Source organism: Pimephales promelas, chromosome 7 (assembly GCF_988280905.1).
Source record: "Pimephales promelas chromosome 7, fPimPro1.hap1.1, whole genome shotgun sequence".
Lineage (NCBI taxonomy): Eukaryota > Metazoa > Chordata > Actinopteri > Cypriniformes > Leuciscidae > Pimephales > Pimephales promelas.
In genome coordinates this window covers 18,777,683-18,805,352 of record NC_142775.1, presented here as the reverse complement: position 1 = coordinate 18,805,352, position 27,670 = coordinate 18,777,683, and the positions used below count along the sequence as shown (strand labels likewise).

At 37.2% G+C, this 27,670-nt stretch overlaps 2 protein-coding genes across 2 annotated transcripts in view; both read left to right on the top strand.

Annotated features, from left to right (window-relative positions):
* Nucleotides 1-1,077: 1,077 nt before the first annotated feature.
* nhlh2 (nescient helix loop helix 2) lies at nucleotides 1,078-3,244 on the top strand. Its single transcript, XM_039653104.2, has 2 exons — nucleotides 1,078-1,605; nucleotides 2,724-3,244. Exon 2 carries the CDS (start codon nucleotides 2,775-2,777, stop codon nucleotides 3,141-3,143), a length of 369 nt encoding a protein of 122 aa, XP_039509038.1. The 5' UTR covers nucleotides 1,078-1,605; nucleotides 2,724-2,774; the 3' UTR covers nucleotides 3,144-3,244.
* A 7,577-nt stretch (nucleotides 3,245-10,821) lies between these two features.
* The window catches only part of vangl1 (VANGL planar cell polarity protein 1), a 35,559-nt gene continuing 18,710 nt past the window's right edge, over nucleotides 10,822-27,670 (top strand). Inside the window, exons 1-3 of the mRNA XM_039653096.2 lie at nucleotides 10,822-11,086; nucleotides 21,237-21,454; nucleotides 26,326-26,461. Coding sequence (XP_039509030.2) covers nucleotides 21,384-21,454; nucleotides 26,326-26,461 — 207 coding nt within the window. The 5' untranslated portion in view covers nucleotides 10,822-11,086; nucleotides 21,237-21,383. The remainder of the gene's footprint in view (nucleotides 11,087-21,236; nucleotides 21,455-26,325; nucleotides 26,462-27,670) is intronic.

Here is a 27,670-nt window from a genome sequence, read left to right as displayed (position 1 = left end):
ATGTGAACTTTGGCAATACATTCCCTCTTTTTTACCACCCCATGTCCCTTTAATGTTTTATTAGAAATATCCTATTAAAATGCTGTCTCTCGTTGAGAAGAGCAAAGCTTTCCAAGACTGTCCTCTTTATAATCACACTAGCACTGGATTTCTTTTTCTTTCTTTTTGTATATTTTTTACTGGATAATAGAAGGATTGACCTTTGAAAGATCATGGGTTGATGAATAATAATTTCTTATGTATTCGTCCCATCAATTCTTGTGATAAGTCATTTTGGTGACTTTTGGAGAGCTTAGATTTAGTGAAAAGAGTTGTAGAAATGTGTAGAATGAACTTGTGATCATGTACATTTTACAAGGCAAACAGAAGGAATAGTTAACCGTTTTTGATGCTGAAGTGCAAAATCCTTCAAATATATGTTTGTAAACAGGTACATGACAAAAACATGGACACAAAATGTTTTCAACCACCATTTTTAGATTAAAATGCATAAAGGAGGCTGCATTTTTAATGTTGGTTATATCCCCACCATTTTTAATATTTTTATCTTTTAGCTGTTTTGCTGTTCACTTTCAATAGCCCCAATGTATTACAATGTATTTTGTTTAGTATTTTGTCGAATGTTTCTCTCAATATCTGTAAAAAAAAAAAAATGTTAACAACGTTAACAATTATACAATTATTGCTTCAACACTGCAGGAAATGCTGAATGTAATCCAACGTCATATACAAGTGATTTTCTTAAAATATCATAACTGAATATTTAATTTAGTTAATTTAGCTGAAACTTTTACAAACAATTTGCACCACTTTAAAATAGGCGTGCAACCCATTCGTTTTTGCCAAACTCTAGCCTCAGGCGCTCCTTTCAATCTGGTCGAGAAAGAACTCGCCGAGTGGAAGGAGAGAGTAAAGAGGGGGTGGGACGGAGGTGTGACTGTCGTGGATAAGTGCATAAAGTGAATGATTTGTAAGAGGGAGAGAGAGAGAGAGAGAGAGAGAGAGAGAGAGAGAGAGAGAGAGAGAGAGAGAGAGAGAGAGAGAGAGAGAGAGAGAGAGAGAGAGAGAGAGAGAGAGAGAGAGAGAGAGAGAGAGAGAGAGAGAGAGAGAGAGAGAGAGAGACTTTATAGGGAGCCAGTGGAATGTTATCTCTCAAATCATCAGAGGCACGAGGACAAGCACGCGTGGTTGTAAGGATGGCTGGAGCAATATTATCCTAATCCGCGGGAAACAGAAGGAGGACAGCCGAAGACGACACTTTCTTGTCGCATCGATCTTATCCGAGGACGCGTGTCCATTGTTATCCGCGCATGGGTCAGAGGGCAACACATCTCAGAGCGTGCGTTACCGGTCCTGTTTATTATAATATCCATTCTGTAAGACAGACTGCTCGCGGAAATTTCATCATACAACACAAATCATACGATACCGGCTGCGTTATAAGTGGAATAGTGGCGAGGAAGATATTAGGCTGAGAAATGCTGTTGCTGTTGTTAAAATAAAAATTCACAAAGCACAATGGACAGATGAACATGAAACACTAAAACAGATTTGATAAAGGGGATTTTGGGGAATAGACTGTCGTCCTATTCGTCATCAACAGAGGTGAGTTTCAAATCAATTTCATACAATGTTTTAGTTATTTTAAACACTTTACATTTCATGCATTAAATTGCGTTAATAATTCAATTTAATTATTAGCTATATAGCAACAGTCTAGCGGGTAGCTTCGCAAAATAATTATGTAGCCTACATTGATATTGTATATTTTCATCGTTTCATCATAACATCATCTTAATTTTCATTCGTTTAAACTGTCGCAATTATGTCTACATTGTAAATAATATTTGTTGGTTTAACTTAAAAAATGAAGTAACATGATTGCCTTAAAATTTTAAGTTCATTGATATGGAAAAAATGAGTTAATACAATGAAGGAGATTGATTTAATCATCAGAAACTCAAAATATTATGTTATCTGAACCAGATAAATTATTTAAGTTGATTTGACAAAAGAAAAAATGTGATTACAAATCGTGAAAATATTTTTTTACAGCTTCGCCTATTTATGAGTTTTTAGAATTTCAACTCTTCATCAGTAATTAAAGTGTTTGAGTAAAAGTGCAATGAACTAATCTGCAGGCTGTCACTTTGGCACAGCTTTGATTTTTTTCTTTAAAATTTAAGACAGCAATTAAAAGTACGTTTTCAGCTGTAATATAAAAAATTTGTTTTAATGTACAGCGTGTTCAACAAATCATCGTGGCGTTATACAAAAAAAAAAAACATAAAAAATATAATTATAACCAAAATAAATAAATAAATATTTATATGATTCACCATGACTTGAATCGTGCACACTTGTGTCATCTGGGGGGGATAGGCTTTGCATTTGCATTTGCGACAGATGGTCTACTATGACTTTGGTTTTGTGACAGTAATTGATTTCCATTAACTTTTGCATGGAACCAGTGAATATCCCATCTACTGATGGTAATGTGTGCTGAATAAGCTAAATTGCAAAATCCACACGACAACCATTTTACAAACATTTAGCACCTACTAAAATGTTTTTAAAGTCACACAAACGAATAGCATAAGCTGCATGCAAACACTGAGTGTTAAAATTGTTAGAGGTGAAATGGCAGCATTACATTTATTTTAATATGTACAGATTACTATTCATATTTGAAAAACATAAATCCTTTGTGTCTAATTCACCAGGGCAATTAACAATAAGTGCACTTTTGAAGCTTTTATCAAACGGATCTGAAAATGATGCTGAGTCCTGATCAGACGGATCCGGACCTCACCTGGCCACAGCCGGACACGGAATGTCTGAACATCATGAAGGTGGAATGTGTGCCTCGTGAGCCCTTTGAGGCCGAAGATGGCAAGACTCGCGCACTCGTGCCAGCCGGGCTCACAAGAGAGGAGAAGAGACGGAGGAGGCGCGCGACTGCGAAGTACCGCTCTGCGCATGCCACGCGCGAGCGCATCAGAGTGGAAGCGTTCAACGTTGCATTCGCTGAGCTTAGGAAGCTGCTACCAACACTTCCACCCGACAAGAAGCTGTCCAAGATAGAAATACTTCGTCTTGCTATCTGTTACATTTCTTATCTCAATCACGTTTTGGACGTTTAGACTACCTTTCAGCACATTATACAACATTTTGAAACAAAATCCTACAGGTGAAGAATAGCTACATAGGCCTACTTTTATTGACGTGACAACACACACATATTAAGAGGAATGGGTAACACTTTATAATTCAGTAATGGGCATATGGTAGCTATTGAATTGACCTTAAGATACCCAAAATAACAAAAAAAGATACGAGGAAGTCACAAAGTAGGCTATGTATTCTGTTAGACAGTGTTCTTGATGAAGGTTATTAGAAAGAGTTTTACGTGTTGCAATAAGTGAACCTTGTTGTTTTTGACACTATAACAAGAGTTTATGATAGCCACATAAAAGCATAAGCTCATTTGTTGTGGAGAGATTTGACTTGGACTGGATACGTCATTGGCCTAAGCGAAACAAATAGCCTACTAACATTGACCTTTCGCAATCTTGATATGAATCAAGCGGATTTTTTTTCTGTGCTGGAACAAATCGTAACCTTGTTGTTAATTTATTTCTTATTTTATTTTGGTTTATTTTATTTATGAAGTAAGTTAAGTTATGTGAGTGTCCTGAAAAAATAGCATATAAAGTGTTTACGTAGGCTACATGTACATATTTAATGTTTTATTATTATTGATGTCGCAGAGTTTCGTTTTAACTGTTGCTTTTCATTTGCACTTTTCAATTGGCAGTTTTCTTAGGAGGACCTTCGCTGTGTGTGCACTACGGTTATTATGGTGTTGTTGCTGTTGATGTCCTGTCCTATGATAACAAGAAGCACTTCCATCGGATAGGATCTATTGCTGTACTGTATTGTTTATTTTGTTTACAGAGTGCTCATAGATAGCGCTTTATAGGTACCAGATGACTTGTGATGAATTAAAAGCACCATTAGACTAAATTAAATACATAATAATCAATGTCAGCAGGTAAAATGCATAAATAGTTGCTTGATTTCCATCCAAGTCTGTAAGCTACCCATAGACGCTCTCTCTGCTGCGACCAAAAAATGATCTCAAAGTAGTTTATTTTTTCTTTTAGAAACTATCTATAGAGATTATTTGTTTACGTGATTCTTGTGAACCTTTTGGAAATTTTATAGCGAACAAATTATCTCACATCTGCCACAAATCCAAAGATTACCCTGTTCGGGGGTTTGTCCGTCATTTTGTAGTGGAATAGCCAGTAGGACACTGGTTTGTATCGCAGTTTTTTCATAACTATTTTAGAATAAATAGTACAAAAATAAATATTAATTCAACGCCGATTCGTCTGTTGTAGTTTTTGTATAAAACAATATGGAATTAAAGATACTGTACCAATAAGATGTTCTCTATCTTCTACTTTTACGCTTGTCATTTTAGACGACAACTGCATTGAAATAATGGACTATATGGCTCGACATTATAAAATTCACTCCCTTATTTACTATTATTTTACTATTTTAAAGAACATAAAAAGTCTGTCACACATTCACAGTCCGCTCTGCTCTCGGTCCAAAGGCGACTTTCTCCCCAGAGAGGAGACAGGTGCTTGTCCAGACGGGCCAAGGCAACCAAATTACAACCCGTCTGCTGCGTCCCGTGGGAAAAAGCAAGATAGCATGTGTGTTCTCGCGCGTGTGTGAACGTTTCCAATTTCTTGATTCACATTAATGATCATAACTTTCCTCCGCTGATGATGCTGCAACTTTTAAATTCTATAGCCTATACCGTTCAACTCAACTTTGAAAAAAAAAAATGGCTTAGGAAAAGATAAATAACCTATCTTAAATTTGAAAATCCCAAGAACATATTTGAACAAATCCCAGGAAGTGAAACAACACAAATCAGAAAGCTCCTCATACAAGCAAAGCAAACAGGTTGATATAAATTTGTGTTTTGCATGCTGGAAGTGAGGCCTTAAAGGATTACCTTTGTAATGAATGACCAGTCCCGCTGTATACCATATGTCTGAGAGTATGTCATGGAGAAGGGTCGAATACATTAGCCTTAAACTCAGGTAGCCAGATTAGACAATGACCCTTCATGCAAAGAGCCAATCTGTCGTATACACGTGCACTTACATAATATTCATTAGAAACAAAACGACGTACCCCGCGTATAGAAGGCCTATTTCATCAAACACGTAGGCTATCCTATAGTTTCTCTCCCTCTGTTTAGTTGAAAAATAGCCCTATCTATCTATCTATCTATCTATCTATCTATCTATCTATCTATCTATCTATCTATCTATCTATCTATCTATCTATCTATCTATCTATCTATCTATTCTTTCTTTCTTTCTTTCTTTCTTTCTTTCTTTCTTTCTTTCTTTCTTTCTTTCTTTCTTTCTTTCTTTCTTTCTTTCTTTCTTTCTTTCTTTCTTTCTTTCTTTCTTTCTTTCTTTCTTTCTTTCTTTCTTTCTCCCGGGTCAATCCTTCCATTGGTTAAATTATTTTGGAGCCAGATGGAAACGGACGGATGAGAGACAGATGACATTAAGGGTGTTTATAAAGAAAATAATAGAAAAAAAAACTGCTTAGAGGGTAAAACGAGAGTCAGTCTGTTCTCATTAGTTCGCGCATAGAAGGTGTCACACTCAGAACAATGCGACCCGGCTGCGCGCGCCTTCCCGGACCATCTGTGCACGCGTCAGACATACAATGATCCGATTTTCATCACACAATGACACACGGACATAGGCCTAGTCGGCGCATGCATTTGCTGCCGTGCATTGAAGGCTACAGATTTATAACCTTCATTCATATATTTGCACAACACCCAGGATTTTGTAAGAGCTTAAAGGGGGGGGAAATACTTTTTCACACACAATAAAGTTTTTTCCAAAAGGTATTTGGTAAACGTATGAACAATATTGATGAAATCTAATTGTAGGCTATATTTTACCAGCATTGACACAGGCCTATCTCTTTAAAAATATATATAAATAAAAATGCATATTTTATTGACAAACATTGACACCCATCTAAACACTTTGGATGTCACTCGTAATAACAGAATAGCCTATAGCCTATCTTGAATTTTTACAAAAACCTGAAACGACGATAATAATAAAAACAACAAATAAATATGGCACCTTACGCAGAGCAAAGCAATTACACATTTTGTAGGCTAATTGTTACAAATGGCCTTGTATTTAGCATTTCAGGTAGGCTAATAGATTATATGCCTACGGGTTTTCTTTTTGAGAGTTGACATATTCAATAACTATGGATTGTCAACGCCCCCTTGTGGAATAACCGATTAATTGGAATATGCAGGAAAGTGCGTTTGTTGTTATAAATATGATATGAGTAGTGTGAACTGCGCACGAGAGTTTCATAAAAGTGGTGTTATTTAATCGTGTGCGTGCATCAAAAAGTAAGTTTCTATGTGTATCGGTCTTATTTCTTTCGTTATTTATGGGTTATCAATATAATTCTGTTTGTTAGATTAAATAGGCCTAAAACTCTCATTGCATGTTCATAAACAGTAATATGTAGCCTAAGTTCTCCTAACTCTCTCTTTATATTTATGAATGTTCACAAAATTCAAAAATATCCCTCTTGGTCTTGGGGCACTGCATATTTTGTAGCCTACATCTCTTCTCTTTCATTTACAGTAACACACCAGCTCATTAGCAGAGAGCTCCACTGAGTCCAACGGGTCAGATAGTTGAACAATTGTGGGTTTATGATGCATAAACTTTGTGTGAGCTGTTCACTTGAGTCACTTAGTAGATAAACCCGTAATTTATCTGTAGGTCTGCAGAACGTTATTTTTACGTTACTACTGCTGTGTGTGTGTGTGTGTGTGTGTGTGTGTGTGTGTGTGTGTGTGTGTGTGTGTGTGTGTGTGTGTGTGTGTGTTCACAGGCAAATATAATCTCTTTATCTCTCAACTAACAACTGCAGTGGTTTTGTTTTACAGTAAATTGCCAAAGAGAAGTCTGACTTCCAATACAAAACTGTAATGAAAGTCGTTGCCGCCCCCTATTGGTCAGTGAGGTGTTTTTAAATGTGTGTTTTTTTCTTTGTAAAGTGTACACAGTCTTCTAAGTGTAAAGTACTGTCATGTTTTAACAAATCTTGATAAATAAGACACAAAGACACGTTTGAGATTTTAAACCTTTATTTGGTCATTTATTAAATAAGAAAACCTGTGACGTGAATTTTACTTAACTACAATTTTTATGCTGACAGGCCTATTATTTGTAATTACATTTTATAAAATTATTTAATGAATTAATTTAGCTAAATAGCGCAAATATTGATTTAAACAAAAGCAAAAACTGTGTCTGTCTGAACCAGCCAAAATAAAGCATCCACATTCAGCTACATCATGTGTCAAAAGCAAAGATACCTGTTTTGCCAGAAAGAAATAAGGACTTTTATATCACTCTAAACATGTTCTCAGTATCAAAATCAACTTCTCAGTACACAACTGTAGCAGTCATTTAGCTGATACATTCATAAAAGTGACTATTACAGAATAACTCAACTCTGTTCTCAATACACAGATAACATGTCTTTAGGCCTATAATAAAGAACCGTACCAATATAGGCTAATAGGCCTATGTGTATTTGTAGGGTCTGGGATATTCTTAAGTAGGCCTATATTGAATGTCTATGCTATATTTTCAAACCTCCAGAATATTCTATAAAATATTCGTCCTTTTGTTTTGTTATGACAACAATAACCAAACAACCTTACTTTGGTGAATGAACAATGGGAAAAAAAAAAGCTTTAAGTGGACGGGAAAGTGGGGGATGGAGCGGTAAAAAGCTCTCTCTGCATCTCTCTCGCTTCATCGGTTTTATGGGGTATGTATGATAGCTGTAGTCAGTAAAGACTGGAGACCGAGAGATGTAAAGGAAACAGAGAAAGAGAGACAGACAGAGGTTTGTAGATATGGATATAAGATAAATATATCATGGGACCTGTTTAACATAAGCAATTGAGTGCTGTCAACGCATTCTCACCCCAAGGCGTCACCTTTGACCATGCTTCAATATTTGACGTTTTAGGTGCCCTTTAGCGTCACTTACATGTTGCTGCATAACACCTTAGGTCACTGGGAATCAAACCGAGGTTACAATGTGCCACTGCTTTTATTCAACAGTTCAATAGCAGTTAATATTGAGTAACTTACAATTTAGACACAATTGCCATTTTAATTGGCACAACTGCCAACCATTGTACCTCAGAGCAACACACAGGTGTTTAGTTTGTTTTGTTCCCAGATTAAATTAAATGGTTTACCGAAAAATCAAACATTTAACATGTATGCTTAACATATTCGTTCCAAACCCGTAAGAGTTTTGTTTATCTTTGGAACTCAAATTAAGATATTTTAATGAAATCTGAGAGACTTCTGTTCTTCCATTTAAACATTGATTAGCAAACATAAACAGAAGCTCGATTTGGTTCTCACAAGTCAAGCGAACATGCTTGAGCTTCCGTTTACCAAATCTGATGTGTGAGTTGATGAATGTTTATATGTTTCATCAACCTTGGAGTTATGATTGATGATCAGTTGAACTTCACAGACCACATTGCTAGAACTGTCCTGTCCTGCAGATTTGCCTTTACACAACATTAGGACGATCAGCTGCAATGGTTTTCCAACTGCCGATCGCATAAAAAATTCAAAGCACTGAGGTTTACCTACAGAACAACCACTGGCTCTGCACCCCTATACCTAAACTCATTACTCCAGACCTACATCCAGAAGCTTGCGTTCTGCAAGTCAACGAACGGAGTCATAGCCATCTTCATCTCTAGCAAAACTTGACCCATTAATACTAACACTTACTATTAATACTAACACTTACACACACACACACACACACACAACGGGACAAAAATCTCAAGATTTTATTTTGAATGAAAGTCGTATGGATTTGGACCGACATGGGGGTGAGTAAATGATGACAGAACTCTTATTTTTGGGTGAACAAACCCTTTAAGAAGAAGTGAGTTTGAATAAATCCTTTGAATGAAACAGTCATTCAATGACTCACTCTTAAAGAAATTCACTTGTCGCCACCTACTGGTGTAACGATGTGCATTGCAGGAAGAGTCACTTCCTGGTAAATCCCCCACTAATGCATACTAACAACAAATATAGACAAATAGAAGTGTTCATATACAACATTTAAATAATAATAATAATAACTTATACGTGAACACACACACATACACACACACACATAGCTTATATCATCTATCGCCTCTAAGTAGACATACAGACTGATACAGATGTGCATGTGTGTGTGTGTGTGTGTGTGTGTGTGTGTGTGTGTGTGTGTGTGTGTGTGTGTGTGTGTGTGTGTGTGTGTGTGTGTGTGTGTGTGTGTGTGTGTGTGTGTGTGTGTGTGTGTGTGTGTGTGTGTGTGTGTGTGTGTGGTACTGGCATGCGTCTAATTAGAGGCGATAACTCCCCCTAGCGCTGCACACTGTAATGAGTCTCAGTCCCTCCACCTCTTCTGCCAAAGTGTATCATATGTGTGCTCCGCCTGTAAAGGATACTATCATTACTGCAGTCAGATTGTAGCAATGCATGAAAGTGGGTAAATCTGGGCAGTGTATTATTGACCATCGGATCATTTTATCGGGGATGTTGGCGTGACCACTAGGTAAGTTTCTACTAGCCTACCTTTGTCTATTCTTTTGTGCTCACTGCATTGATCTAAATACAAGTGATCAGCTTTTGGCGTTAGAGGACACAGGAATGCATGTTGATAAAGTTCTCACGCCCAGCTGCTGTCTTTAAAATGACAGGTTTAAGTCATTGCTCGAATACAGAGTATTGATTATAGTCCTTATGACAGGGTTACAACGAAAATCGTTATTGCTTCTGACTAGACGAATTAACCCGTAAAATGCACTGTGAAAATTCATACTAATAAGACTACATCGATACATTACACTTGATGCTATTATAGAAGGACCTGTGATGCTTTTCTGTAACATTTCCTCTTATAATAAAAAAATACATTTTCTTATTGTGCAGCAGTGACTTCTTAATATGATCATTAATCTCGTGTCTCGTGGCATCGAGTCGTCTCCAAAAATGCCTCTGGGTCGATCGTTCGAACCACGTAGAGTGCTTGTTTATATATTTCTTTGTTGTTTTATCGGATGCATTTGAGGCAGTGATAACCCTTTTAAAGCACATGGTTGGCATTCCTTGGTGTATCCATGACTAGAGATGTCCGATTCGCAATAGAATTGTTCTTCTGAGCCGAGTCATTTGAACCTTTCCGTGGAACCAATTCTCGAAGCAGCAGAGCAAAGGAATGGATTGACAAAACATTTCATAAAAAAGACGGAACTAAATATAGTTTTACAGTTGGGGAAAGTGATATAATGATAACATTTAACCATGGAATGACCACAGAATTGAAAAAAGAAAAATCATATGAAATATCTTGGTTGTCTTGGTTAAGTAGCTAGCTGGACTAATCTGGTCACACAGGCTGGTCAAAGTGTTCCAGCTTGGCCAAGCTGGTGTTGGTGTTCAGAGACAGCTGGTCTCCCAGCCAGCAGCTAAAACAAACCTGTTATAATTTAACATCAAAATGCTATTGCTTCTGAACTGGAGCACTATGTGCTCTGAAACAAATCGGTGATTCTCTTTTCAACCTGTCTATTGAAAAGAACCGTCCGAACGAACCGATTCTTTCAAATGAACCGGTCTTTCCAACGCTATCATTTACGCCCATGAGCTACATGCGATTTATGACTTGCGGTTCCCGTTTCTTTTCTTCGTCACAGAGTGTTCTTAGGCTGAGCGGGGTTGCACTCGAAATTATTATTGCAAAATGAAACGAATATATGTTCAATATCAAAGCGGATCATTTTTGTTTTGAATGCGTGGTGCGAATGGAAACAGCGAACGGTTTGCAGGAATGAAACAGATCATTGCCTTTTTTTACGTTGCGTAAAGAATTACGTTGGATTAGGTGCCGCCAGAGGGTAAATTTATGCTTTTGTTTAACTTTAATTCTGAGTGACTAATTTCCTTTCTTTTGTTTATAAGGTAGCCTATAACTCATATAATTATGACAAAAAAGGGGTGGGGTTGATTATCTTTAAAAGGGTGCATGGGTCTGCAGTAGGCTCCTTTATATACAGGCGACAAACACTTCTGAATGTGCTTATTATGATTGCTGGCTGAGTTTACTTTTTAAGTTCACATTATTCTCTGACTTGTTCTCTATTTGTAAGTGTGGGATAACAAATGTTTGTTGTAAGAGCATCTTACAATGCTATCTTGTTTAGTCAGAGCATCTCTCCAAAATTAAGATGATGTGAATTAATTGTATTGGCCATAAAACATAGGCTACAGTTTTCTTCAGGTACAGGTGTCCGTACTTAACTGCAAGTTGTCAAAATGTGGTCTGTAACATGCTCCTTGACTTGCTTATCAAGTGACATGCATTGAGTAGGCGAATTACTGTGATTTTGCCAAGTAAGACATGTTCATGCGTCAACATATTTGAACCTGGAACAACATTCCTGTGCAAATATTTAGTGCTAACCCATCCCTACCCCTTAAACCTAACTCTACTTATAACTTATCCCTGAAATCAGCTTAAATGATAGGCATATGTCACGTGAAAAACGCTGAAGCACCTAACCCTTGATGTAAGCCTAAATTTGACATAAACTGTAAACTTGTCCCTCAAATCTGATTGGTTGGTTGGAATGTTGTGCCTGGTGTAATCACGTTCGTTCAACATAGAATCACACTGCTCAAGTCTGATGTAAATTCCCATCTCTGGACTCCATTCTTGGTCTCTTCCTTAAGGAAACTACTGCCAGATAATCTAGGCCAGATAATGATGTTGGAACCTCATATCAATGAATTGTGATTGTGAAACCTAAAAAAGTACTTAAACTTGAGTTAGTGTTGTGTTAGTAACAAATTAGCACAGGTATTTTAACAGCATGTGCATTTCTGATGTGTTGTATGCTGTGTTGTTCTGTCTGATAGTGGAAGTGCGTGTTTCTCTTCTTAAAGCACTAGAAATAAGCAAAGAGGCAGTCTTTCTTGTAAAGCAGACAGACTTTTTTTGTCTTTTGCACATCAGAGAACAACACAACTCTCACTTGCAATTGCAAACTCTGGCTTTTAATCTGTCAGTTCAACTCTGAATATTATATCTGACAGCGCATAAATTATTCATTGGCCTATCTAAAAGTTTGATGTTCACATGCACTAAAATAACACTAAACTTTATCTCAAGAACACCACAAAGAAACAGGTCTCCCACATTGTTGTTTGAGTACTTGGAATGTATTTATAAACCATATTTCTATTGCTACACACACGTTTGCCACCCACATGTCTTAAAATGGGATCATTTCTTATGTTTAATATTTCAGTGTTTCATTCTTGGTTAATTTTTTTTTCTCAGCGAAGCAGGGAAGAACACAGAAACACATGGAGCCTGAAAACGTTGGACTTGATAAGACATTCAGAAACAGTGGCGCAAAAAGTGGGTATGCGCTATATGCGGCGCATAGGGGCGCAGCACAATGGGGGGCGCCAAAGCGATGGTAAAAAAAAAAAAAAATTATATATAGGCTATATTGTATTTCTATATGTAGCTGCCGTTGTGCGTTTCTAAATCATTTCTGCATTCCTTCAATGTTATATAAAATTTTAGAGGACTAACAGCCATGCAGGCTAGAGTAGGCGCCCTCATGGAGAAGGGGGGCAGGTAATATCGCGAGCGGGCGGGGGCGTCGTGAGCGCTGAGCGAGCAGGTACGAGTAGTTAGTTGTCGTCGAAAAATATGGATAAATCAAAATGCTGCGGGGCTAAAAATAGAAAAAGAAAGAGAGAAAAGGAGATATCATGTCAATTGATGCGACAGCAGCTAAATAACTGCATGCATTGCTGAAAGCCAACAGGTATGTGGCTATATCTCTGTGGCCATCGGGACTACCGGGAGATTCCCGCTCGGCCGACGTGCTTTTCAGCCAATACATTTCATCCTTTTTAAATTTATTTGTCTTAGCGGCCCACAAAACTCATACATCGGCTGCCCATTTGTTTCGTTGTTTGTTTTTTGCTTAATTGGCGGTGCTGTGCTGATGTAATGCATTGGTCAAAAAAAAGTGTGCTTTAGTTTTTTTTCTGACACACTGGCCCATGAAACATGTCATTATGCGCTTATATCTTTCATGTACAGAAATTAGTGCAAAACTAATTATGAAAGTTTCCTTTATTTTTCTGTGCATTTGTTTTACAATAGCCTTTATGGCTATTACTATCATGGGATTAATATTATAACTATTATTATGTAGTAGTGTAATGTAGACAGACACTAACTAAAAGAGGTTTACATTTTTCTTTGTTTAATTTGCACCCTGAATATGGGTTGGAGCTTTTAATTTTGAACTCTCAAAGTGCACCAGACTGCTGAATTTAACATTACAGAACACAAAATTTTCTTACGGGGGAGCATGCCCCCGAACCCCCCTAGAGAAGGGGGGGGGGGGGGGTTCATCAAGGTGGAGTAGCTATAGTTTAATTGTGTTAATAAACGACAATTTTGCACTTATTTTTTTCTGTTAGCTCTCATTTCTTCCTACTCACTTATTACACAGCACACTTACATTACATTTATTTTTCCTTTTTTTTTTTTGGGGGGGCTGGGGGGTGCTAAAATTGTTGCTGCATACCCCTCTGAAACTGGGTAGTTGCGCCCCTGTTCAGAAACTCACTTACATTTAGTTTTAATTACATAGTTATACTGTCCATCACAACATATGTTGACCTGAGAACACTTCTAGCAAAGGCTTCTTCAAACAGCACACTAGAGCGTTAAAAACGCTTATGACAGGGAAGCCTTACAGTAAAATGCCTCAAGAGCTAATATTGGCCTTAGCTGCAATTACAATGGTAACCACACAAGCATGTGGTGTTTTTACAGTGAGATGAAGACCGATTGGAAAGACGATGGGCGATCCAGCCAGCGTCAGTGGCCTTTCAGTCATGGAATATAATCAATAATCAGTTCTTAAAATAGCTAGTTTCTTCTTAGTTACACTTCTATCCACAAGTTTCCGAGGGGCGCTCCTGTAAAAAATATAGTGGGTGAAACTTCCGGTGAGGCGGCGGAAGTAGCATTCCAATGGTATTTTGTGTGTTAGTTAGCGAAATGGCTAGCTGTTTTTCGGAGAATTATTTTACTATTTAAAGACGCAAATCTTTATGAGAGATGTCGTTACGGAGCTCAGGGACAACATGTGCTGTTCGCGGTTGTATGTATAACCGGACTAAACTAGTTCAGTGGCTTAAACGTGATTGTTTTGAACATAAGCTGAAAACGATATCAGAGTGATCCTGCCAGCGTCTCTGATCCTGGCAACGACTGTAGCTTCCATCACCTCCCAAAAGACGACGAATCTTCCTGTGTACATTTGTTTAAATTCTTAATATTCTATAAACTCTATCAGCATGTGTTTGGCTGTTCGCTACTGATGTCACAGCTAAACTCAGGATCAAAGCCTGTGTTGACAGAATACCAAATGTGCCATTTAATGTATTCAAGTAGCACATTCATTTATAATTTTGAATAAACTAGCACAATGACTAAGTGTGTATTTTTTATTTTAATTGTTTGTCAGCTCGCACAACTGTCTGTCACCATGACTTGATAAGTATTGATATAATTAATAATGTTATTATAATACTCCCAATCAATGACTGCGGAGGGTGAAGGTACTGTTATTTCACCCTTTTGAATTTCGTTGAGGTTGTGTTCCCACATCGTTAGCTAGTTTGGATCGCTATAACTTGAATGACTGTCAACTGTTGAATGAACGAGTGTCAAGCATGTCAAATCGCGCTTTGTTTACTTCCAACCGGAAGTCGCGCCCACTTTTGACGCAAGGCCTCATGGGGCGTAGGAAACTTGTGGATAGAATTTTAAGTATTTGGATGGTTCAACTTCAAATATCAATATTGCCATATAAACCAGCATTATTCTGTATACATACTGCACATTCTAACACCTACTTTTGAGTATTGTCCAGAGTGATAGTTAGTGTAAAACTGTGGCCTATAGCAAGTGTGAGAGTTGGATGTTTCACAAGAATGAAATGAATGAAATAGGAACATATGAATAAAAGCCCATCTAGTAAATGAGGACTACACACCTTTTGTGATGTTTTTGTTTTGACTACTTTGTGTGTGGGTATGGTGGTTTCCCCACATCTACTCCTTAGAGACATACTGCATTGACAGTTAGAAAGAAAGAGAGCTGCTCTGTGGATTGTGCTCGCTAAATTTAGAGCTACCAATGTCTGACACAATTATTTAATTTCCATCTGGCCTCAACGCCCAGATTAAAGTGAGGAAGGCTCTATAATGCATTTTTTTTTCTATTTTGTAGTCTTATTCACTGTGCCTCTCCTTCTCTGTCCATTTCACCATAATATACATACACAAACATGGTATTTACATTTTCTGTGATGTGAATTCCTTAGGGAAACCTCTAGTCTTGGAGAAAAGCCAGTGTGTGTTGAAGACATGACGAGGGGGGAACATTAATCATTGTGTAATTTCTATTTATTTTGAAATTGGGTTTATGTTGGGGTATTTACATAACTTACAGATTAAAATTAGTGGCAGGATTTTGATAGGAAAGGGGAGAAATGGTATTCTTGCAGGCCAGAATCAAACATGTGCCACCCATATGAGCCGAATTGAAATGGATTTTTTTTTTTAAATGGATAATGCTAAATTTAAAGCATGCAATGCTATAGTTTTTTTCTTCCTTATTGTGATGTGTGAGTGAAGACTAGGAAAAATATAGGAGCGGGACATGATTTTGTCCATCAGGAATCGATTGGATCGTCGGTTATGGTTTAATTTCATGCGAGTGATTGGTTGTTCTGCCCTCATGCTGAAAAACATGCCAAGAGAAGATATGTTATTGCGAGAGGGAGGGGAAGTTACTTTGATTAAAGATTAAGAGTGAACGAGAATAAACATAAAATAATGGTGTGCATTGATAAATAACTTATAATAAACACTATATTCCATAAAAAATATGGTGAATTTAAGATTAGCTGATTTTGCAGATATGTATATATGTACATACATGCATATCTTGTTTTATTTCTATCTGCATTAATATATGTCAGTTTATGTGTGTTTGCTTTTATGTGTCAGTCACGCTTGCTCAATCTGAAGAATACAGTTCATTTTATTCTCTGATTCTGTCCCTTTGACTCTCGCTGTCCCTCCCCCCTTCACTCTCGTTCTTTCTGGTCTCTGATTCTGTCTTTCTGCCTGTCTTGTATTCTTGTTTAGTAAGGTGAAGAAATGTTATTGTTCTGCCTTTGATCATCTACGACTGCCTCTAGGGCAAATGTGAAAGTCTTCTGTGTGCATGTGTGTTTCTACATGTGTGTATATGATATGCATTACTCAGCGCTTTGAACATATGTTAAAGGCTATGTTGGCTGAGTGGGCCTCTCTGTCAAATGATGTGTGTCTTAGCGCTGTAGGTGTAATGGCTGTGAAAATCTGAGTTTTGATGGCTAAATGTAAAAGCCTCCAGGGACTCTCCTGCTCCAGTTAGCACTACATTCTGGCTATATGCTCTAGTAGCAACTGTCCATCAGCTCACGTTAAAATATGCCACTGTTTCTGCAGCGTATGACTTACTTTCTTCTGCAGAACACAAAATATATTTTTTTAAATAATGCTGGCTACTCATTTCCAATAAAAGTACAATAAATAGGGAATGGAGATTTTGAAAGGCACAAAAATATTATAAATGTGACTCATACTATGTCTTCCAATTCTTGTGAAGCCATACAATAAGCAATGTGTGACAGACAGAATGAAATTGAAGGTCACTGGTAATTGAAGGAAAATTTCGACATTTATTGCAGTATTCACTTCAAACACTATAGATGTTCAGAGCCATGAAATTCTTGTGAATGTAATGGTGAACTGAGGCCCAGAATGAAATAAACTAAGGCCCAGATTTAGACTAATATTACGATTTGAGAACTGGGCCCATATCAGACAGAAGATATTTTGAAGAATGTTTCAACGATTTAATGTTTTATGATGTTAAAAAAAAGCACATAAGAGATTTTTATTTTCACAAATCAATGTACAGTCTTAAAGAATACTGAAAGATCACTTCCTAGTATGCACACATTTTTTTCCTTTTGTTTTTTTTCTGTTCTTTTCTATGTGCAAATTAGAATTTTTGATAAATATGAATCTGAGATGTATGAAATACAAGTGATAAACATGTATCTAATGTCATTATTTATAAAAATCTGAACATGCCTGCAGTTCGTTTCTCCTATTTATTGTTTATCTGAAAACTAATTAAAGTCAATAGAGCATGTCTGTTAAGATTAGACAACTATTCACCCTGAATTGGGAATCTGTGTATCCCAGATTTCAGATTTCAGATTTAAACAGCCTAGACAGTTCCTCTTGACAGATCACGTTTCAAAGTGTTCAAAACCTTGCATTCCTGCTTTTTACAAGAGAGATTTATTTCTATGCTGCCCTGTGAAATATTCAGCAACCCTTGAATTGTCTCCAGAATAGTAATGGATTGACACACTTTGTTACAACTGAGATAAGATGAGTGAAACCAAAAAAGTTGTAAAACATTTGGCTAAAATTGCTTTCTTCTCCTTTATGACAGGATAAAATGATAACTTGAAAATGCTAAGCCCCCAGCTTCCCTAACCTGATACACTTTCTGTTAGTCCATATGAGTGTACAAGGAGTAACTTTAGAGGAATTCTTTGTGTGTGTGTGTGTGTGTGTGTGTGTGTGTGTGTGTGTGTGTGTGTGTGTGTGTGTGTGTGTGTGTGTGTGTGTGTGTGTGTGTGTGTGTGTGTGTGTGTGTTTGCGTTCGTGTTTTCAGGGCACTATGAGGTAACCCCAGAGGAATGTTATGTGTGCATGTCCAGGTCAGATTTCTCCCATTGATAAGAGAAATGAGGACTTAAAAGTGGTCAGTGGTATCTTGGCAAACTCACATACCACGCATTGATCAGAAACATAGTTTATCCGTAAATTACCTGTAAATTCTTAGATAAACCTGCAATTGAGTCTATCATCCCATTTAAGGTAAACAACATGTTCAAAACAATTGTATATACAGTACAAAGTTTACTATCATTCTCTTCTGATTTCAAAAGGGATGGTATGAATACCTATACAGATGTTGATAGGCTTATAGAATGCCTTTAGAGTTAATATTTTCAATGAATAGCGTGGTGAATTTTGATTACATGTAGGCTAGGCAATTTTGCAGAGACTAGCAATAGCAAGCTAGCTTTAAAAACGTTCGATCCCAACCTCCCTTCAGAGTGTTCTTCAAAGCCACGCCTTCTCCAAAACACTTATCCAGAGCAGAGTCTGCAAAACATCAAGAGAGGCAATGTTCTGTCATTGAACTCTAGATGGTGCAGACTGATAGGTAAATCAGCTTGCAGTCACATCATTCTATAAAGCACAGCTGATGTATCAGTAGCCAATGAGCTTGCTCCTCAACTTTTAAATACTTGGTCAGCAGTATTGTAAGAAGACAGTTTAACAGACAGTTTAATAAGAAGATATTTTATAAAGACAGTCCACTTCGCATATACAAGCATTGGAAAACCACGAACGGCGTTCATAGAATTTAGAAGTTCGCTGAACTTCATACAGTTCAGCTCACTTGGCATGTCGTTCATGGTTCGACTTATCGAGACTGTTTTCCAAGATGGCTCCTGTCTGTATACACGAAGTGAACTGTCTTTATAAAGTATCTTCTGTACACTTTCAAAGTTCTCAATGCTTCGTTTTGCATGTAGGAACCCTCATTATGTTATTGTGTTAATGTGGGGCTTTTTTGAGCCTTGTTAGTGGTATATACTAGTGATTTCCTTTTACTTATTAAATGGCCCCCATTACTAGCGTTATACGCTAAAAAGTTTTTAGAGATAAAACTCTTCACATTCGATTGTCATGAAAACAAATCTCAGAGAACAGTCGGCTAGGTACCAATGTGTTAGACCAAAGGTTCATTTTGCGCCGGAGTTCTCCTTTAAGGCTCAGGGAAGGGTGAGACGGGATCGGGTGATCGTTCTACAAAATTAGACAAAATAAACAAACAATAAAACGAAAGTAAAGCGGCAGCCCATCACAGACGACTCCCCTATAAATTAACATCAACAATCCTGGCCTGGTCCTCTCTCGTCTTGTACTGTCATCACTCCTCCTTTTATCCTTCCGTATATCCTCACAGGTGACACTCATTAGCATGCGTGCCACCGGAATCGCTCCTTTCCCACGGCTCTCGGCCCCACCCTGCTTGCCGCTTCAAAATTGTCCTTATTTATTACCATGCCAAAAACTCCAAGAGTTGGCATGACAGAAATGAGTTATTTGAGGCTCCCAAACTTTGTGCATTTGGCAGGAAGTGAAGGGAAGAAAGAATAATGCAGACTTTAATTCCATCATGATGATTTAATGCAAGTGACTTGTGATGGAATAAATTTGCTGTGCCATGCTGTGATCAAATTTTTAGACCTGTAAATCCTCTTATAAGTGTAAGTGTGTGTGTGTGTCTACTGATGTGTCGGTTGTTTTCTTTGAGATGGCAGGTGGCACTAGAACTTGTGTGCACTTCAAATGAGTAATTTATGAGTGGATAAATCAATGCACAAGGTCCGTGCTGGAAGTCTAAGTATAGAGCCTTGATACTCTTGGCTTGCTAGCGAGACTCTCACTCTCAGTTTGATGTCAAAAGTTTTTTCCACCAGAATAACTGTTTATGTTTTTGTTCAGGGCTTTAGTTATGAGTAACATTACCAGGCCAGATATGAGGCCTGGCTAAATGTGATTGAGTTGGGGGAAATGCATATGTCTGCTTTGCAGTGGTGTAGCCTCGCAAGTTCAAAGATCACATAGCAATGCCATGAAACCGAGCAACCAACAGTCAGTGCAGTGAAGGTGAAGAAATAAGGGCCAAAAAGGCTTAAACAGAACAGAATGGCTAAGAAAAATAGCTTCCACAAGAGTTCAAGTGAGCAGGCAATAGGGGCATATAATGAAAAGGAATATCTGATACCTTCCATTCTTTAATAATTTATCACTAGCAGATATATTACAGCTAGGATGGAGGAAGCGGAAAGGAAATGTGTTTTTTGCAAAAAAAATAAAAAATAGTTTGGCTTCTGAACTGGTTAAAGTTGAGCAGTACTAAACCAAATGCACCTTGGGCTTGATGCTTGTTGTCTACATTTGTTGTCACTGTATTGCTGTTAATGCTGTTAGAACATTTGTTGTCACTGTATTGCACCATAATGCTGTTAGAAATCTTAGGTCATCCAGTAGTCTACAGTTGACAGTTTCGAGAACTCGTCTAAAATCAAAAGGAGACCGTGCCTTTTCAGTGGCCGCCCCACAGCTCTGGAACAATCTGCCATTATACATAAAGTCTGCACCTACTTGCACTGATTTTAAATCATTGCTTAAAATTCATTTATTTATTGCTGCTTACGGTCACAAGTGACTGTAGTGATACTGCATTGTTTTGTGTTTGTGTATTGTTTATTTGTTTTTATGTCTTTTCGATGTTGTTTATACATTGTACAGCACTTTGGCCAACAGCTGTTGTTTTTAAATGTGCTTTATAAATAAACATGACTGACTGACTGACTGACTGACTGTATTGGAGGAAAGCAATGTAAAAAGAAGTACGAAAGGATGGCTGTTAGGTCGAGTTTTAAGTGTTTTTTTTTTTTTTTTTTGGGTACTTATCAAATGTGAAGATTTTTTATTATTAAATTGAGAGTGTTGGAAGACTAACTTGATAATTTGCAGTCTTAACAATACATTATTTATAATAAATTATTCTTCTATGAAAAAAATGAATGGGATTTTTATCTCTGGAACCAGACTGCACTGTATTGCAGTTCTTTTTTACTGGCTTGTGATAGCCCTGACCTTTATAAGAGCTCTGAATTCAATAATATACATTATTATACAGTAACATGATTGTATTGTATTTGATGTATTTGCGGTGTAAGGTAGAAGGTAGGAGTTTGTTAAAAAAAATCTTTTCCTTTCTCTCTTTAGGTTAATGCTTGATGACAGAAAGCCCCTAGAGACGATCCTGTCATCTTGCGCAACTTCATGTATGTCCTGATCATCGTCTGCACTTTCACTGTCTCTGGATTCCTCCCTCTGCTGTGTTAAACCAATCACAACACAGACAGTATTGCCATGGATACGGATTCCATCCACTCTGGTTATTCCCACCACTCCAATAGGTCACGAGGGTCAAACAAACAGAGGTAAAGGGCTGAACCACCTCATGTGCATTCACATACACATGCATACAGTACACATCATACTTTGGGTATTTTCCAGATTTATTCATGCAGAAAATTAATATTATCATCATGAAAAGATTTTCTATTTATTTCAAGCTTCAAGTGTATTAACCAAATTAAGTGAATTTGTCTGTTGAATGATTCTGTTGCTCATTAGTGACGGGATGTCTTTAATTACTTTCAGATTAAATTATTGAGAATTTGCCTCTGATGATTCTAAATTATTACTTTGAAAAGATAATCAGTGTCATAACACATTAAAGAATATTCTTGGTCAATGGCTCCCTCAGTAATTGTTCTTGATTAAAAATAAATACTAGTCTCACAAAAATAATTAATATGAAATATGCTCACATTAAGAATAAGATGAAGACTCTATTTGTGTAATTCTAGATGCATTTAAACAAACAAAATAAGGCCTGCTCGGTTGAACTTCAAGATTTTAGTTTGGGTGCGCAACAATTGTGAGATTGCTTGAGTGGTTTCCTATCATACATAATTGTTAAAGCTTGTATGACTTTTTACTCACAGATTTGGACTGTTTTGACCCCACCCACTGTAATTAGGAAGTTATTTATTGAGCTTCACTGTTGTTAGGTTTCCTGTAAAAAAAAAAACTTAAATGAAAGGCCCAAACAGGCCTGTGGAATGTATGCATCTTCAATGAGAAAGCCACAAATGCATGTCCTCTTTCTGTTCAACATGACATCATGACTTTTGCGTAAACATACACGCCACTTTCGAGTCAAGTGGCGTGTTATCTCTACGCATTTTGTGCTATCCGCGTATCCGCGTGTATGCGTGTATGTCTACGCCATTAACGTTCGCGTCATTCCGCGTGTCTGTACACGCAGTCAAATCTCCAGTCATAAATGCCATTAACCCCAGTGACTGCTAAGTTTAGGGATGGGGTTGAGGTAAGTCATATATTTATATAACGTTAAGTCAACGGCGCTTATAAACACGCTAAAAAGCGATTATGCGTCTTGATAGCACGCCAAAAATGGAAATACGAATTGGCGTGTCATACACACGCTACTTCATGAGATCAGTCTGTTCTGTTGGATTTCAAATGCCCTGCCACTTTTTACTTGTGTATCTCTCTTTCCTTTCGTTAATACTCCTATCAGTGAATAACTATTTTTGGATGAATTCGATCATCTCTTACGTTAATCGTGCCCGTTTAGTACTCATTCTTTTGCATGGCAGAAATGGTCCGTGAAAGATGTGGAAATGAAAGTTTATTTAAAACATATTCACTTAATTTTTCACACACCAGTTTCAGACTGCCCATTTCTCTCTGTCTGTCTATATAGCATACACTGGTCTGGGCACTTTCCCTTGGCTCAGTGGGCAGGATTACATTTGTTTTTTGCCCAATTTCCAAATGAAGCTGAGCTCTACATTTGACATCTACACACATTTATAATGCCTGGGTGGAGACGGACACCTCAGTGTTTCACTAAGGGCTATCACACTGCCTCTCCCATTCCGCCTCAACACCCAGTTTATATAACTTCTAATTACATTCCCATGCTTCCTGCAGGGTATTTGCAATACTGCAATACACACAAAGTCGTGTAGATCTGCACTGCTGGGAAAAGGGGCTTTGTTTTATTATTCATTGGTTGCATTTTTAAAGAATCTCTTTGGGAATTCAATGCCAAGACCTTTAGCACTATTAAAAGCAAATATAAAGAAGTTTAGTCTTGAAATCAAAAAGGGAGAACAATTATAGAATATGGTGTGGTGTAGCAGGTAAAGATCTGAGGTTTAAACCTAATTTCAGGTAAAGTTTTCATTAAAATAAAAATTTAAATATATTATTTTGAATTATTATTATTATTAAACTATTTAAATAGGTGTTTGAACTTATATATATGTATAAGAAAATATGAAAATATTACTTGAGAATTTATAAATATTTTTATTTCATTTTAATTATATTTTCCCACATCATACCCAAAGTACCCACCTTTCTCCCCAAATTTCAGAGTAGTGGTAAACCAATATACTTTTTCAATAATCGATTGTTCATATACATGGCTGTTCACAAATCTTGAACTTTGTACTTTGTTGAGTGTTGTAGCAGCTGTTTGCCTTAGTCCCTCAGGCTCAGCTGTAGATGTTCTATAATACGACACAATCTCGTCAGGCTGTCCAGGATTAGAGTAAAGCAACAGAGGGGTTGGGGTCTCTGATGACTAGCTGTAAAAGAACAGGAGCATTGGAGCATTGAATTGGAATTAATGTTTTAATATACTTAATATTTAATATGTTTTAATAACTTTTAATAAAGTTATTTTAGCTAATCAAAACATCTACCTTTATAAACTGTCAACCAGCTCCAAAACCTAACAGTTGGAAGTCCTTGTAAGACTAAAGCAATTCTCTAACCCTCATAAGGCATTCTTTTTATACATACTCTCTGATCTATAATCAGAGAGTCACTTTAGAAAAGTATGGTTGAGTAGTTCTCAGCTGGTGGGTCGCATATCTGTTCTGATAGGGTCACAGACTAGGGTGACCACCTGGTTATTGCTCTGTTACAGGACTGTGTGTGATTTTGCGGGACAATGCAGGACACGTGTGTGAGAGATAAAATGACTGGGACTATATAGAAAAGGTTCTATATAGTTTCAATAATAAGAACCCTTTAGGGTTCTTTGTAACCAGGAAAAAGGTTCTATATGGAACCTTTTGGGTTCATTCATTATCATTTGTTTTGTCCTTTCCGGATTCCGGATTAAATATTTCATATTATTTACAAACATCAAGACCCTAAAATGTATTGAATGCATGGGAATGATCACAAAATTCAAGATATGGGGGTTAGAAAATGTATATATTTATATCATTTTATGTAGTTAATCAATATCACACGAAGAGTGCCATTTCAGTTTTTCTCCTCCAAAAATCAGCATGATAAAAATGTGATGAACCCCAATGAAGAGTGTAGCCTATTTACTCTACAGAACCCATTCCGTCTGCTAAATATAATAAACTGACCAACAGGTAAAAATCACATTTTATACTGAAATACATTTCCGTGAGTTGCAACTTGTTTTACCTTTATTAGACTATGCAAACATTAAAGGAGTTTTACCAGATTCAGTGCATCTTGAACCTGTATTTTTTGTTGGATCTGGCAGGTTTATTCAGGATGTTCTTATCCAGAATGTGTCTAGATGAAGTCCTGGCTGGTGTCGCCATATTTAACAAGTTTTTTTATGAGGTCCACACTAAATCCTTTGCTCCGTCTAGTCGTCAACAGCGGAAAAATCCTTCTCTACTAATGTGTTGGTTGATAATTTCCCGCTCTAGCTATAGCATACAGCTGTGCACATGGATAAAAGGCTATCTTATTTTTAGTATTTCTTATTGTAGTATTGTAAGAGAAGAAAATACAGTACAAAGATGGGACACAGCTTACGTCTTCCTGGACGTAGGACAAAGCTCCCAATTTGGTCATCCTATCACAGAATGCAAAAAAAGCAATGCCTACTTAAAAAATGTAGTACTCATGTGCAGTGCAAGTACAGTATACAAAAACTAAACCTTTAAAAAAATTCTGTCTTGAAAAACAAAAAAAAATGAACTGAAATAAAATAAAATATAAAAAATGAAACATTTTATTTCAGCTAGTTGCCAAGGCAAAATTTATCATTAAATAAATAACTTTCTCTAAATAAACTATACAGGTATACATGATTTAAAAATACAATACATGACAAATACAAAACAATAATAACTCAGATGTTGAAATGTAGAAAAATTATAAAAATTAAATCTTAATCAAAATATTAACAAAACTATAACAGTATATCAATGAAATTAAAATAACACTAAGTGTTTTTACAATGGTTAAATGAATAACTTTAAAAAAAATGTATCATGATACAGTTTCTTTTGTGTAGTGAATTATTAGCTAAAAAGCCACTGGTATAGTTTAGTTTTCTCCAGTCAAAATATTAAAATTCCAGACGCATCTTCTGACGTCACCAAAACCTAGTTTACCTGCATTCGCTTATCAATATGCCAACGTCAACCTCTATTGAAATAAACTGACAGTCAAATTTTCCATGTGCAGCACTATTTTTGTGGGGAATTTTGTTGCACATGGGGAGTGTTTCAAATCATTATTTTGTGAGGTTCTATAACTGTTAGGATACTAGGTTGTGAAGCGAGCATCAGTCTCTGCAACAATATCATATCCATGCCTCATTGCTGTATATTGTTAAACCGACAGCATGAGATCGAATGATGTCTTTGCAGATATTTGCAGAGTTATTTGCTGATGTCAAGATTTACTCAGAGCAAGACTTCTACAGTATGTCTGCTTCTGTTTGATAGAATGTGTGTGTGTGTGTGTGTGTGTGTGTGTGTGTGTGTGTGTGTGTGTGTGTGTGTGTGTGTGTGTGTGTGTGTGTGTGTGTGTGTGCGTGTGTGTGTGTGTGTGTGTGTGTGAGAGAGCGTCTGTGTGAAGTAGTGCCGTATTTGTTTGTTTATCAGTGTTGTTGTATTCTAAGGCTTACCAGACATTAGCTATGACTAAAAAGGCAGGAATGAGCCAGAGAGAGAGGGAGAGAAAGCTGTGCTTGGATTAGGGTCGTCACAGCTCACTGCCTCTAACCCAGTTTGCACCAGATGCTCCAGCTAGGGCATGGATGAGAGGGCGCTAGAGGAAGTCAGCACGTGTCAGTGAGAGGAGGAAGAGGGAGAATGATGATGGTGGTTATCCTGTCATTAGTGTGAGTGTGTTTTCCTGCTCCCATCGCCATGGCGACAGCGTTTCCCTCACCTCCGTCGCTGTGTGTGTCTCTCTCGTGCAGTGAACGCAGCAGCAGGGATCGGCACAAATCACATAGCCGTGACAGCAGCAGCCGCTCAGACAAAAATGTCACCATCAGTGCATCGTCAGCCCAGCCACAGCAGCCGGATCAAGGCTCCGCCCCCACAGATGCCCAGGTGAGTCAGACAATGGATATATTTGAGAGAATCAATGTGATAGTGGGTATCACCATTGTGCCCTAGATGTAGATCCCTTATGTTTCTCCAGAGGAAACAAATCTGTAAATTGCTTGAATAAAACAAGCCAGCAGTCCCATGCTTCAGACTGACAAGGATTAGAATGGCATGGGAAATCACCATGGATCATGGTGATAATCACCATTGGAAAATCTCAGGGTAAAACTGGGAGTTGTGAAAAATATGAAACACCGGCGGTCTGTTTGCAGATGAGAAGTTTATCTATGTATCATATTTTTACTCTTTTAATTCATTTTATAACTGCACCATACATCTCTTTTAATTTAATTTTCCTTGCTTTTATTTTGTGATTATTTTAATTGAATAACCTTAATGTAAAGCACTTTGAATTGAATAGTGTATGAAATGTGCTTAAAGGAGAACTCCGGCGTAAAATGAACCTTTGATCTAATAAAACATCGGTACTTAGTCAATCGTTCTCTGAGATTTGTTTTCATGATAATCGAATGTAAAGAGTTTTATCTCTAAAAACTCTTTAGCGTATAATGCTAGCAATGGGGGCATTTACTAAGTAAAAAGAAATCGCTAGTTTATACCACTAACAAGGCTCAAAATAGCCCCACTCTAACAATAACATACAGTTCAGCTCACTGAGCACGACGTTCGTGGTTTGACTTGTCGCGACTGTTTTCCAAGATGGCTCCTGTCTGTATACATGAAGTGAACTGTCTTTATAAAGTATCTTCTTATTAAACAGTCTGTACACTTACAAAGTTCTCAATGCTTCGTTTTGCATGTATGGACCCTCATTATGTTACTGTGTTAGTGTGGGGCTATTTTGAGCCTTGCTAGTGGTATAAACTAGCAATTTCTTTTTACTTAGTTAATGCCCCCATTGCTAGCGTTATACACTAAACAGTTTTTAGAGATAAAACTCTTTACATTTGATTATCATGAAAACAAATCTCAGAGAACAGTTGACTAGGTACCAATGTTTTATTAGACCAAAGGCTCATTTCGAGTCAAAAACATTATTACAAGCTTACCGTTTTGAATCGAGCTAAGCCAAGAAGATAATTTTGAACACTGGCTGGTTATGTACTTTCTAAAAATTTATTTTGGATAATTTTTAACCCAAAAAAGTTACGTACTGCAGCTTTAACCCCAAAACTTTCGAATGGTACTGTA